The 13,197-nt window shown below is 43.6% G+C and overlaps 1 protein-coding gene across 10 annotated transcripts in view; it reads left to right on the top strand.

Moving 5' to 3' along the window:
- Window positions 1–13,197, top strand: part of CADPS (calcium dependent secretion activator) — a 198,121-nt gene that overhangs the window by 102,932 nt on the left and 81,992 nt on the right. For all 10 annotated transcript variants that reach the window (XM_088528269.1, XM_088528265.1, XM_088528268.1 and 7 more), the window contains exons 10-11: window positions 3,923–4,031; window positions 5,126–5,338. In XM_088528269.1, coding sequence (XP_088384395.1) covers window positions 3,923–4,031; window positions 5,126–5,338 — 322 coding nt within the window. The remainder of the gene's footprint in view (window positions 1–3,922; window positions 4,032–5,125; window positions 5,339–13,197) is intronic.

Here is a 13,197-nt window from a genome sequence, read left to right as displayed (position 1 = left end):
TTTGCGAGAGGAAATTTCTTACAATCATTCTTAAGGGCAAGTGAATTAATTACACTGAGATTTCAGACTGAATCTGTTTTTCTCTTGTCATAACCCCATTTCTGTGCTTTGGCAGCATATGGGAAGTAACACTCTGTGGTACCTGGATGACATGTCTGTTGAGTAGCTTGAAGCAATTTTTGGCTTATTGTGTCTGATGATGTTTGTAGCATGTTGCTGGAACCAGATCAACTCTCCACAGATTAAAACCAGTTGCAGTGTCTACGCCTGGATCTATTGTTCTAGTGACAGCCTCCCTGAACTCATTATAATTTAGACTAACAGTGACAGTTCCTGCTTTCAGCAAAACTCAGCTGATTCTGAATAAAGCAGAATGTAGTAAGTGTTCAGTAACTCCAAATAACCAACAGGATTTGAGAACAATTCATCAAAATCGCAGTATCCTACACGAGCAGTTTGTCCTCAAATGAGGGTAAATGACCCGTAGCTGGTCCCCATAATCATATTAAATCACGTTTTCAGTTAGACCTTTACTGAGAACTGGGCATGGGTGATGATTTTTGAGAAACCCTGAGCACTGAGGATTAATACAAAATGTTTGGGAGCCGCTGGTTAAACAGACATCAGAGTCCATTAGACCTGTTTAAGGTGGATCCTGAATACGTAGTCCTACTTGCAGAGACTTCCCTTCATGCAGACCTGCCCTGGGAAAACACAGCTCCTGTTTAAAGGAAGAAGCTAGAGCAGCTGTTACATCCACTTGTTTAAGGATGAATGAATGTGCTGAGATGTGAAAACTGTTGTTTTCACATTTGTTTCTTTAAGCTAGATCATCTCCTGCTCATTTGTGTCAGTAAAGGACTGGGGAGGCGATGTACAACTGGAACCAGAGGACAAGAGTCTCCCATCAAAGTGGAAAGCTGTATTACAGCTGGCAGTATCTTAGCACAGTTTCTCTCCCTTGGGACAAAATGCGTGCTGTTAATCTAGGAAAAGCCCATTTAAGAATTTAACCCAAGAGGGGCGTTGTTATGTCAACAGTGAGAAATGGGCAAGTGACTGAGTTGTGCAATGCTGGAAGTGTGAGGGATGACAATTAACAGGTTTGAACAGGATTCTCGGAAAAGCAGCGCTAGCCAGAACAGAAGTATTTGGTGGTAAAACAAGGATGAAGTCAGTGTTGGTTAATACTTATTCACTGTATGTATTAATCAGGAGGATTATATAGCTGGTGACAGAATATGGTCAAGTGCCAAGAAAGTCAGATCTAATTTAGCAGCCTAGGAATAGTGAACTTTGGCATTTCTCTCCTGCTGTCTCTGTTTTCTTGTCTCTGTTTTCCCTTTCCTGATTTTCTTTGTTTCTTTTTTTCTCTCTCTCTTTTCTCATTATCTTTTTCTTCTGTTCTTCTTCTACCTCAAATTATATCTGAAAATAGTGTTCATTTTTTTGTAATGGACCAGGAAGGGCAGCCCTTGGCTTATTTCCCTTCTTTTGGTTTCAGTCAGTTCAGCTTCCTTAGATGCTCCTTTCCTGTCCCTCCTCTAGACCCTGGATGAAATCCCAGTTGCTCTGAGAGTTCGTTCCTCTCTAGGCAAAGATTTCCCCTCGTTCTTCCTTCAGTTCCCTCTGTGTCCACGTTTTTTTTCAATTACTCGAACCATTCATCTTGCCCATCCCATCTGCTCGCTTGCTCTCATATCAGCTATGGGCTTGGTGTGAACTCAGCAGGCTGTAAGCTGAATTTGTGCTATTAACTATTTCACTTGTCTGGCCGCTTCCAAGCTTCCACGGAACGCAAGCTTTATAAAGCAGGGGGTTTTGTGAAGGGCTCAGGAGGGAAGCTGCAACCTCCCCCTGATCCGAGAGTGCTGCTCAGCTGGGAAGCACAGCTGTCCATACCGAGCTTCCCTGGATCTGACCTTGGGCTTGGGACCTCAGCTATATGAACAGAGCATAAGTAGGACATGATGCCAGATAGGTGAGGCAACAGCGTGCCATGAGCCTATAGGTTTCTTCCCATAATGACACTGGAATAAGAGCAGCTTATTCCAGGGGGACCATGTGAATGCGAGTGGGAGAAAGATGCTCGTTCTGCATCTGTCTTGGGGTATCTCCACCCAAGTCTTCTGTCTGCATCTTCGTTTCTTTTTTTAAACTTTTGAAAGGAAAGGTGTAAACTCTGAAATGCTGGTGTCTGTTTCCATGTGTTACCGCTGTGTTGATGCTACTGCCTTATTGATGTGGATTAAGAATTTTTTCTGGGTCCAAAGGTATGATGAAATGTTTGTGCATGAAGATCCCAAAATGTACCCCTCACTTTGTGGATCTGAGAAGATAGTCTAAACTGCTGAATTCATTTTACATCTAATCAAAGCTAGATTAGTGTGACTCATTTCAGAAGTTAAATTTAGTGTGGCGTCTCTAAAGGACAGATGTCTAGCAGGGACAAACCAAATCCTTACAGTTGTGATGAAATCGTGTCTTCCCCATAAATAAAGCTCTTTCAAGACTTTGTCCAGGAGATGGCAGCAATATCCTGAAAGAACAAGTGAATAAAACCTGCAGGAGTCGTCTCGAGTATTGTGCTGTGGGACACGCAGCTATTTTTAGGCTTCTTCTTGTTAATCGTTTAATTCTCGTGTTGCTGGGAAGGTGGTAGGCAGTCAAAGTTCAGAGCATGGAACACGCACCAGCGTGCTCCCGCTATTGGTCTGTTACTTGTCAATCTTTCGCCGGTGCTTTGAGTTTTAAGGAAGATGAAAGATGCCTAAAGCATCACTTTTCGTCTTCCTCCCACAAACGTGTTAATGATAGGGTTTATTCTTAGGTGGGTTTTGGAGTCGTTCCTGGAGAAGGCTCCGCACAGGCAGAGTGCAAGCTGGCAGCTAGCGGAGACCCGTAGAGGGCAGCAAGATCCCAAGCACCGCCGGGGAGACGCTGAACCGGGGAGCTGGGTCTCCCGCTTGGAATAAATGACATTTTATTAGCAATGGATGCCACCAAAATGTGCACTGTGTGCGCTTCTAACGGAGCGGTTTGTCCCTGTTTTGGAGGCAAACTCCTTGGCTGCCCGGAGTCCTTCTCTCAGGATCTTTCCTGACTCCCCTCCAAATGACGAACATGATCCGTTGGCATCCGTGAGTTTCAAAGATCCCTCTGAAGCCAAAGTTTCCTCCAGAGGTCAAGAAAACGTCCACACTAATAAAATTATGTAAGGAGTCCAGGATGTGACACAACCTTAACAAAGTCATTTGAAATCATTTGACAGTAAATTTCCCTGTAAGTTCCTAGCCTAAAGCACGGAGAATCCTTTGCTCCGCGCGCAGGCTTCTCCCGGACGATGGGCATTGCAACACGCGAGGTCTGCGCCGGGGCTTGATGCGGCCTGATGGGCTCCCGAGGGCGAGCGGGGAGCCCGGCGGGGCCCCCGCGGCTCCAAAACCCTCCGTCAAGAGCTTGACATTGAATGCAGCGTGTCATGCAGATGGTACCTCAGAGGAGTGAGAGCTGCCATTTACAGCACTGCTGACAACAACTGCCGAGATCAGTGGGATCTTAAGATTGCTTTAATATGACTGGCACCTAGCAATTTAGCTCACATTGTTTGTGACAGGGTGTCACTCTTGCACTTGTCTGGGAGTGAATGAGGGTTTTTTTTTAAAGCGTGTAGCTTTCTCTCGCGGAGGAAATTAAGCCCCTGTACGAATTGATGCCGAAGATTAGATGCCAACCACAGCGGGCTGCGTTAAAACAGCGCGTGGCTAACGTGTGCTAAAAGTTTAGGCTGTCTCGAGTGGGTAGCAGCCACCAAAATTAAAAATCCCCCTTCTCTGGTCGCCGTAAACGCGCCGCTTGTAAGCACTTTGCGTTGCCTTGTCGTGGTCACCCGGTGCCATCTGAGCTTTGTGGTTTTCTTCAGGTTAGTCAATATACATTTGCTATGTGCAGCTACCGGGAGAAAAAAGCTGAGCCTCAAGAGCTGCTGCAGCTCGACGGATACACTGTGGACTACACTGACCCGCAGCCAGGTAGGCACCGGCGGCTGCAGCTCCTGTCCTCCCTGCTAAACACAGCTCCCCAGCTGGAATCCTCTTTCTCTCTGCCTGGAGCTGCTCTGGGATCAGTGTTATTACAAATATGGTTGTGTTTATACTGCTCATTAGCTATGCATGACTTTACTATAAATAGATTTACGGAAATGAGCTGAGAATTGCACACTAAGGAGGAGAGACTAGTCTTTTCTGGGGCACCTAAGTGAATAAGACACTTAAATCCTGATGAAATACAAATGTGGAAATACAAATTTGTGCAGAATGCTGAAATCCTAACCTGTGCCTCCAGGTTTACGTTCCTTAAGCAAAAACTTAGCAAGTATGTTTGTCTTCATTGTAGCAGGTATATAAGGGACCACCCTTTTGCCCTGTTGTGTCTTCTCTGGGATAAGTGTGTGTGAGTAGAAGGGGCAGAAAGCATCCTGGTACCCGCGTATGGGTACGTGGGTGCTGAGACCCTTTTGCAAACAGAGAGGCTCCACGTTTCCTTTTTTACCAGCAGGGCAGCGTGCTGAGGACGGTGTTCCTCACCTTGCCCTGCATAATAGCATCCCCCAGGGGAGACGAAGGAAGGAAGAGGAGGTTTTGTTGTCAGAACCTTGACTCCGGGCTTATACCAATGTCAGGGAGATGAGAAGATGGACACTGAGTCAGGGCAAAGACAGAAGCACGTGCCCCCCAGGGGAGGCAGTGTCCCATCGAGCCCTTGTCAAGGCGATGCTGCAGTGATGGGGAGTTTTATCTGCAAACAGGCTGGGCCGTTTGGCCCAAACAGCTTCTGGGAGTACTGGTGCCCTCGCCACCATTGACACATGCCTCCCACCACGTCCCCTCAAAACCCTTATGCTTCTTTTTTAAGTAGACCCAAGCAGCCTAACCCCAGGTCAGAGAAATCATTAACCCTGAGAGTTTTGGGTGCTTTTTGGTAATCACAGGGCAGGATGTCACCTGGCTCTGACGGACTCGTTCCTCAGCAGGCAGGGAGTTTGGTGCCAGGGAAAACCCCTGTAGCATCGAGGGTTTCTTCAAGGTTTCTGCCCACTTTACAGCTTGCTTTCCTCTCCTGCCAGGTTTGGAGGGCGGCAGAGCCTTCTTCAACGCGGTGAAGGAAGGAGACACGGTGATTTTTGCAAGTGACGACGAACAGGACCGGATCCTGTGGGTCCAAGCCATGTACCGAGCCACCGGGCAGTCTCACAAGCCTGTGCCACCTACCCAAGTGCAAAAGCTAAATGCTAAAGGAGGAAATGTGCCCCAGCTAGACGCCCCAATCTCTCAATTTTGTAAGTAAATAAGTTCTCTTAGAGAGCAGAAGTCTTTGATGGAAAGATTTTCTGCACTGATGTAAATCAGTGTTCACACACATGTTTCAAGACGAATTTATTTCATTATCATTAAGCTGCTTTTTACATCAGTGGCTCCAGAATCAGTTAACTTGTGTGTTTAACACGACCAAACCCGAGAAACAAAATTCCTTGGGGAAATTGTCATTGAGTATTTTAAAGTGCAATACTTGATGGAGGAAAGCCTGGGATCTGAGAGCCTGAGAGCCAGCCGCCTTCCTGCAGACGCACATTTTACCCCCACACAATAAACTGCAGACCCAAATCAGAGCAATTCATTAGTGCCATTAGCTGTCTATCAAATGTATCGCGTGCTCAGAACTACAGGTGCAAATCTCGCAAGTATGAAATACACACACAAAAAGAGGTCTCCTGTTGAATATTCAACTGTAGGAAAACATATGGTATTTTTAACAGGTTGCTTTGCAGGCCAGTTAGATGTGAATTTAAAGCAATCATCTTCTAAGTAAGTCAGAGCTATGCTGCATGTCCTGTGCAGTTATACCCAGTTTGCTTAATTTGAAATTTAGAGCAATTTCCTTTGTCTTGCAAAAGTAATTTGATTGTAAACCAGACAAATCCCTCCTCACTCATCATTTAAGTGATTCTAGGGAGTCGGTATACATACAGAAAGGAAGAATAAAATGCTCGTTGTTTAATAGCATTGCTTAACAGTGCCTCAATAGCATGACTGGGATCCCTTCACTGTGTGACACAATATTTCATGTGAATTTCAATCAGATGTAAGTAGTAGAATAGAACATAAGCAAAACAAGCAAAAGTTCTAATTAGATCACATTGTACACATTTAAAAATCTCTGTAAAACCATTATCATTTGGAGTATTTTAAGGAACATGGAAAATGTACTCCTTGCAACATCTGCTTGCTCTTCAATACCATTTGAGCTTCTCTTATATTGGTTTAGCATTTTCATGTCAGTATCCAAAATCACAGTGCAAGCGGCACATCTGTGCAAGCAGTGTTAGAGCAGTAAACCACTACTTTCTTTTTTTTCTTTCCTTTTTTTAATCCTCATCATGTTTACATAGTTTGGGCTTCCTTTGGCCTTGCAATGCTTGTGATGTGAGTGAGAAGTAGCATGATGCAGCTTGGCAAGCACAAAGTCAGTGTTTTCATTCCATTGGTCTCCTCATCCTGTCTGTCTTATTCAGGTCATTGACTTTAGGGGGTGAACGGTGTAAAGCAGCGGGTCCTCACCGCTCAGAAAGCCAGAATGGGAGGTAGGAATTGGCCTCCTGGAAGTGGGAGGTTTAGTCTGTGTGATTAGCCTTCAGACCTGGTGGCTTCGTGCTGACCTGGATGCACTTGCAGGGATTGTGTTTATCTCAATCCAGAATGTTTAATCAAAAACTTGCAGGCATGGGTCCTTCATCCATTTGTGGTGGGAAGCCTTCGTGTTCCATGGTTGCCTTTTTAAGTGCTAAAAACCTCCCGTGTCACAAGGGAGATGCAGGTTATGGCTCCTTCCCCGATAAGCGATGCGGAAGGGACCCTCAGCTGGTCACATCCCAGAGGGCTGCGTGCTGCGTCCTCGGTGCACAGAGGATGCACTATTGCTCGTCCCAGTGTGGCCCTGCAGATTAGCGTAGCGTAAAACCTTCACGCTGGGGAAGCACCTTTCCCTCCAGCCTTCTCCCATCCCTCACGCATCAGGCCTGGAGAATTTTCTGTGCTTGGCAGGTGGAGCATGTTTTGTCCTCAGTCTTATTTCCATCTCCTCGTTTGGATCTGGAGCCCCTTGAAAGCTCTTTGGGCACAGGACCTTCATCCAAGAGGAGGAGGAGGGAAGCACGCTCTAGCACCCATTCATCTCAGCAGCAAGGCCTATTTGGTTTCCATGTTTTAATGTTTATATGTGGCAATGTTCATTGCAAAAATCATTGGGTGCTGAAGTTAAATAATGAAGAGCACAAGTGAGTCATGCACACCACATATGATGGCTTATCGGGAGTCTTAATTATAAAAATACATATCTCAAGTCATGAAGTATTTAAATTCAGACATATCAAGTATTGCATTTTAAAAAAGGGTCTTGGTGTGTGATTGTTTCGTTTTCTTGGTTTGTGTTTTTTTCTTTCTTTTTTCCTGCAAAAAGGTAAGGACTTTTTTGAGACATTTTATTCTTGTACATTTATCTTTATACTTGGCATATTTTGCGTGCTTATTAGAACCTATGGTAAATGAAGGATTCGCAAAAAAGTAAAAGCTCAGGAATTTGACTAGTAATTGTTGTGATGGTTTTCATGTTGTAGCAGTCAGAGACGGCACATGCGCATGCATGCACATGCAGAAAAAATCCAGCCCTCCACTCCTGTTTATGGAGCTGTCGGTTAAGCAGAAACCTGAGAAAAATGTATTTTGGTGCTGGGAAACCTTGGGAGTACTAGCAAATTCATTTGGTTCCCACCCAATTTGACTTAGCAAATAGAAACTTAATGCAATATTGAAATGTTCATCTCTAGTTCGATATTAGTATTTGACTTGGAAGTAAACAGACAGCTCTAAGCAAGGGTGGTGTATGTTTTATTTGCAATTTAAGTACTGAAAAAAATAGATCCTGCTATTCATTAATTTTTGTATGAGTCTACAATCCCTTTTATGTGGGTGAACAATACCTGTTAGTGTGACAAGTTTTGCTTTTTTTTATTTTGCTACAATTTAAAAGAAAAAAATCCATTAACGCAAAGCTATGCTTTTCTCCAATATTTGCATTATAGAAGAAAAAAACAAAACTGTTCTTGTTTACTGTTGAAATCATGCACAGTATTATAGTTAATAATGCTGCCAATACATATTACACATTTTGGCAATATTTAAGCTTCATAAAAGTGGTCACTTGTCTGACAGTACCAATCTTTGTTCGTTTTGTGTTAGTGATACATTAAACAAAATTTCCAAACATGCTCCACATTCATTTTTTTAAACTTTTCTTTTTAACATGAAAGATTGGTCAGTAATTGTTTTACATATCACTTGTGGTTATATTTCTTTTTTTAATGTCTGTTTATATTTAATGACTGTTGGTCACACCATATACAAAGAGTTGGTTGCTTTGAGAATTTATAATGATTTGTTCCCCATAATAAGCAGCTAGGTCTGTCGAGCTTCATAAGAAATTTTCAGCTGTAAGTGTCATTTTCTTTTGGTTGGTTTTGTTCTTTTTAAGTTTCTTTTTCATTCTTTGCTTGAACCCAAATATTTAGCTGCTAGGTTAGGGCTCCTGTCTGCTTTCCTGAGCCTTGTTGCTAGTCTTTATGTTATTCTGGTTTGTTCCTTCTTACCCTGCTAACTTCTAGCTGGACTCAAGGGTAAGTGCTTCCCTGTAGCTAGCACAGCTCAGATAATCAGACTAGATTATCTGACATATGCAATGTGCTTTTTTTTTTCTATCTCTCTCTCTTAAATCTTTCTCATGTTTAGATTTTGTAGTATAAATTTTCCATGTTATTTTCCTCAATTTAGGTTTGAAATGTAAGTCTCCATACTGAAATTAGGATGCATGTGATGTTTGCATAATTGCCTTCTCTCCCTGGCTTTCACATTGGCATCAACCGATCCTCTTAGCAAAGCCAATCATTAACATTTCCAATTTTCCATTCCAAGATGTAAATATTAATTAACATCACAATAAAACTGTAAATAATGCCTCCTTTTGTTTCATGGAATTTACATCCCGTTGACTGCTTCCTGCCTGCAAAGCAGATCGGTTTGCGCTCCGGCAGTACCGTTGCTCTCCGTTAAGCGATGCTTAGCTGGGTGTAGCGCTCCAGCGGGGCTAACGTGGACACCTCAAAGCCTGGCAAGGTAGGGCAGGCAGGGAGGGACTCCAGGGAGCCCAACGCCCCCGTCCCCACGTGAGCACCCCAGGTCACCGCGGCCTGAGAGCCCCCTCGCACCGACACCCTGGAGGGGGCTATTGCAGCAGCTCTCTGCTCTGCTCCGTGTTTGCACCACGCAGGAAGGCTGACCCCACTCCCCGCTAAATCCATTACTCACCAAGGGGCTTCTACCCTCCCCCAAATTATCGCAAACCACCAAAATCAATAATTCTGGGCTCGGACACCAGCCAAAGCACTGCTTTCTAAAGCTACGGGAAAAGTTATTTTTGCCCCTTAATTGTTACCTTTTCCTATTAGAGTACCTCCTTTGAAAAGGCAGAAGAATGAGCTTATGCATTAAGAGAGACTTTTCCCTAAGTTTTTGCTCAGTCTTAAATATCCAAATCCTGTATTGCTGTTAAAAGCTCGCTTCTCAAATACCTGGCGAGCGCCTGCTTTCCTTAGGAGGGAATAGCATCAGTGGGTCACGAGAGCTGGCAAATATGTATCCGGAATATCTGAATGCAACTATGAGAAGGAACAGGCGGTGTCATCCCTCCTGGCCATCAAACAAGACTCCTTTTTCTTCTTTTTCCTTTTGTTCCTTTTTTCTTCCGTTTTCTGTGTGTGAGTATGTGCGCGTGTGTATAAATATACCCCTGGGTAGCAGGCAGAATTCCTTCTCAGCAGACACTTTCTTTTTTCTTTCCTTTTTTGCTTTCTAAATGTTTGGATTTCCAAAGAGGATTTTTATCAGACTTTACCACAAAAAAAAAAGTTAATTTGATTGAAATACAGATTTTTGCCTCACTGAAAGAAAGAAAGAAAGAGTGAATGAATGAATGAATTTGAGTTTGGCAACATTACATATATTTGCACTACAATGCTTTGCTTTCCTATTAGATTATTTTCATAGTTTTGTGCTTTAATTGCTTTATTATTTTTAGATAGATAGAGGTATCATGAGAACGCTGCTGTGTCTTCTGTATTGTCAACTTGCAGATGCTTCATTGCAGGAATGCAGAATTAAAATGTTATTCAGTTCTGACATAACTTGCATGAATTTAAAAACAGGCTGTAAATCACTTCTACGTGCTTTAAGAAGCATGGGGCTCTAACTTATGAAATATAAATTCACAGGTTTCTGCAGTCGTCCAATTCAAAATATTTTTAAATAGTTATAAAAAATGCTGTGAAACAATGTTTTGTATTATAAATAGCTGCTTTCTAAAATGTGTGTTTAACTTGTCACACGAGGAAACATGTAAGTGCATACTGCAAATCCTTATTTATTTAACAGCCGAACGTTAGATAACTTAGGTCTCAATTCAGCGCATAGTGTGTCTGGTGATTTACAGGAAAACTCTTAATTGTTTACTAAAGCTTTAGGTCGAGCAGGATTTACGCTTGCAGCAGGGGAAAAGCAATAAAACAAAGGACTAAAACGCAGGTTAAATGTAAAGCTGTCTCCTAACGTAGGATAAAGGGCTGAGGTCCTGGGGAGCGAGCGGAGGCTGGTGGCAGGGTGAGGCGGGACGCGGCAGCGGGAGCGCAAGGAGAGCCCCGCGCGGCTCCGGGCGCCGCCGGCCGGGCTCCCCCTCGCTCCCGCTGCAGAACTTGCCCGACCACGCCGGCGAAGACTTTTCTAGAAATATCTGTAAATGAATAGCTGCCATCAATCATTGTCATTCCTTTATTTCATGTCTCCTGATGAGGTTGACTAGTGTCATTGTTTGTTACTGTCCAAACCACATCTTCATTCTTGTAATGTCAAGCAGATATGACAAGCACACATTTTCCAGATGAGTAAGATACAAAGTCACCTTTTAATTTACAGTTTTTGTTTTTTTTGTTTTTTTTTATTTATTTATTTTTAACAAACAAATGTGTTGTAAAATTTCCTGAGTGTTCAGTCGCCTTTGGTACTAAAACAAAGTCACTCATTAATGAAAAGAAATGAATCCGGAGTAAAAAATTCTTATGATAAAATGGCTACCTATAGCCTTTTATAACAAGAATTCTTTTATGGAGCTTGTCCCCCGTTTTAACTTCACCATTCGCAGAGCAAAATCTGCCAAAATTTTTGCTGTAGCAAAAGAAATGCAGAGGGCAGTGAAATACATTTTTAAAAATCCAAGACTGGACTATTTGACCATTTAGTCTCTTCCTTGTTAAATGACCAGCATAAATGGCAAGGAAGCCCTCCTAGGACAGAATGGTGGGACAATTCTTTGTTTTTCATTATTATTATTGTTGTTATTTAAATCTTTGCATTCCTGACGCTGACAGATTTGTGAGACTCAGATTTCAAACACTTGCACAAAATGGGTGTTTGACAGAGGGCTCGCTAACGCAGTCAGTCTAGAATGCAAACTGGAGAAAAATGAGCAAAAAGCAAATGAAAGCAGTATTCAGGAAAACACAGCCCTGTAAGATTAAAATTGCAGTATAAAGATTCAGGCTCAGTTTTCCAGTATAAAGATTCAGGGTACCTGCCCTGCCCAAGTTGCCTTTGCTTGCAGGCTCCCTTTGGAGACCACCAGCGAACACCTCTCAGCTGCATCTGAGTGCAGCTACTCCAGACATGCAAGGTGACTTCTCTGGGCCTGCAGCATCGTTTTGTCTGGGCCCCAAACAAAGACGCTCCCGCTAGCTTGGCACAGCAGCTTGGAAAGGGATTGGAAATTACTGGAGCATCAGATAACTTTCTTTCTTTGGTTTGTCCTTTCTTTTTAAGCTAGAGTAATACCGCAGGGTCAAAAAAGCAACCGCACCTGCCTGGAACAGCAGAGTTAAAGCATTTGCAAGTTAGTCGTAGATTTTGGGTGGGAGTACTAGCTGTTTTCGTTTTGCAGTTTCGTTAAAACCTCATTCAAACCGTGCAAGCCATTTTGGAGGAGGATGGATTATATATAAAACTGTCATTTCGTATGCAGATGCAAGCATTATTTTAAATCACAGATCAGCTGTCTGGAGTGAAGGAACAATATATTTAGATCTATCCTCGTCTTTTTGTGTTTTCTAGGAAAATTACTGCTTTCGAAACAATACTGATTTCTAAATTTAATTTCTTTAAATGATCCCTTTAGAAAAGACCAAAATGCAGAAACAAACTGCAGGTTGCACGGTGCATTTGCCACATACTGGTTGATCAAGGGAAGGTGAGTTTAGCGCAGGTTCAGCCCTTTTGACGCGCTCCTTGTTATTCCCAAACATTCTCAGCGCTTAGGCAGGGCGAATGTTACCTCTAAGCAAAATCCATGTGCGTGTCACCATCCTCCAGAGACATCTCCGGTTCCAGTCACACCTCGCTTGCGCCTGGGCTGGGCGCGTTGCTTTGGAGGGTGCTTTGAACGGGCGCGAGCTGCAGCGTCGAGAACTGCAGCTGCTCATCTCATGTCAGAAAGCTGCATTTTAGCTCCCCGCCTGAGCAGAGCTCCTGTGTTTCATCCCTCTTGGAAACGCATGGGCAGCTGCCAAGCGAAGCCCCAGGGCAGTCCTCAGGGGTGACCTTAAAAGCCCAGGACAGATCCCCAGCTCCATCCAAGGCAGCGAAGCCTCCACTGCTTCCCTGAGGATCTATCTGCTCTGTGTCCACCTTGGTAAGGGAATGGGAAGTGGTGGTGGAGGGAAGCTTGCTAGCTTGGAGTCAGAAATGTGCATTTCTAACAGGTCTCCCAGCACATCTGCTCAAAAAAAAGGTCACCAACAAAAGGGCTAGGGGACTCTGCGAACTTCCCGCTGATTTACTCACTTCCCAGAGCCTCGTTCGCTGAGCAAGAGGATTGACAGCATCTCAGGGCTCCTAATTGAAAAGTAATAAAATCTCTGAGTGAAGCTGGCAAATTAAGGCCTCCAGCCAATTTGTCAGCTTGCAGTCTACGCCGAGGAACCAGGCAGAGCAACCGCCTATTAAAAATAGTCTGGTAATATCTGCTGGAGCATTTTGTGGGCGCTAG

The sequence above is a fragment of the Tinamus guttatus genome, unplaced genomic scaffold, assembly GCF_059628265.1.
Source record: "Tinamus guttatus ecotype Peru unplaced genomic scaffold, ASM5962826v1 Tinamus_guttatus_pri_ptg000307l, whole genome shotgun sequence".
NCBI lineage: Eukaryota > Metazoa > Chordata > Aves > Tinamiformes > Tinamidae > Tinamus > Tinamus guttatus.
Note: the sequence above shows the minus strand (reverse complement) of the source record. Positions and strands in the feature narration are given on the sequence as shown.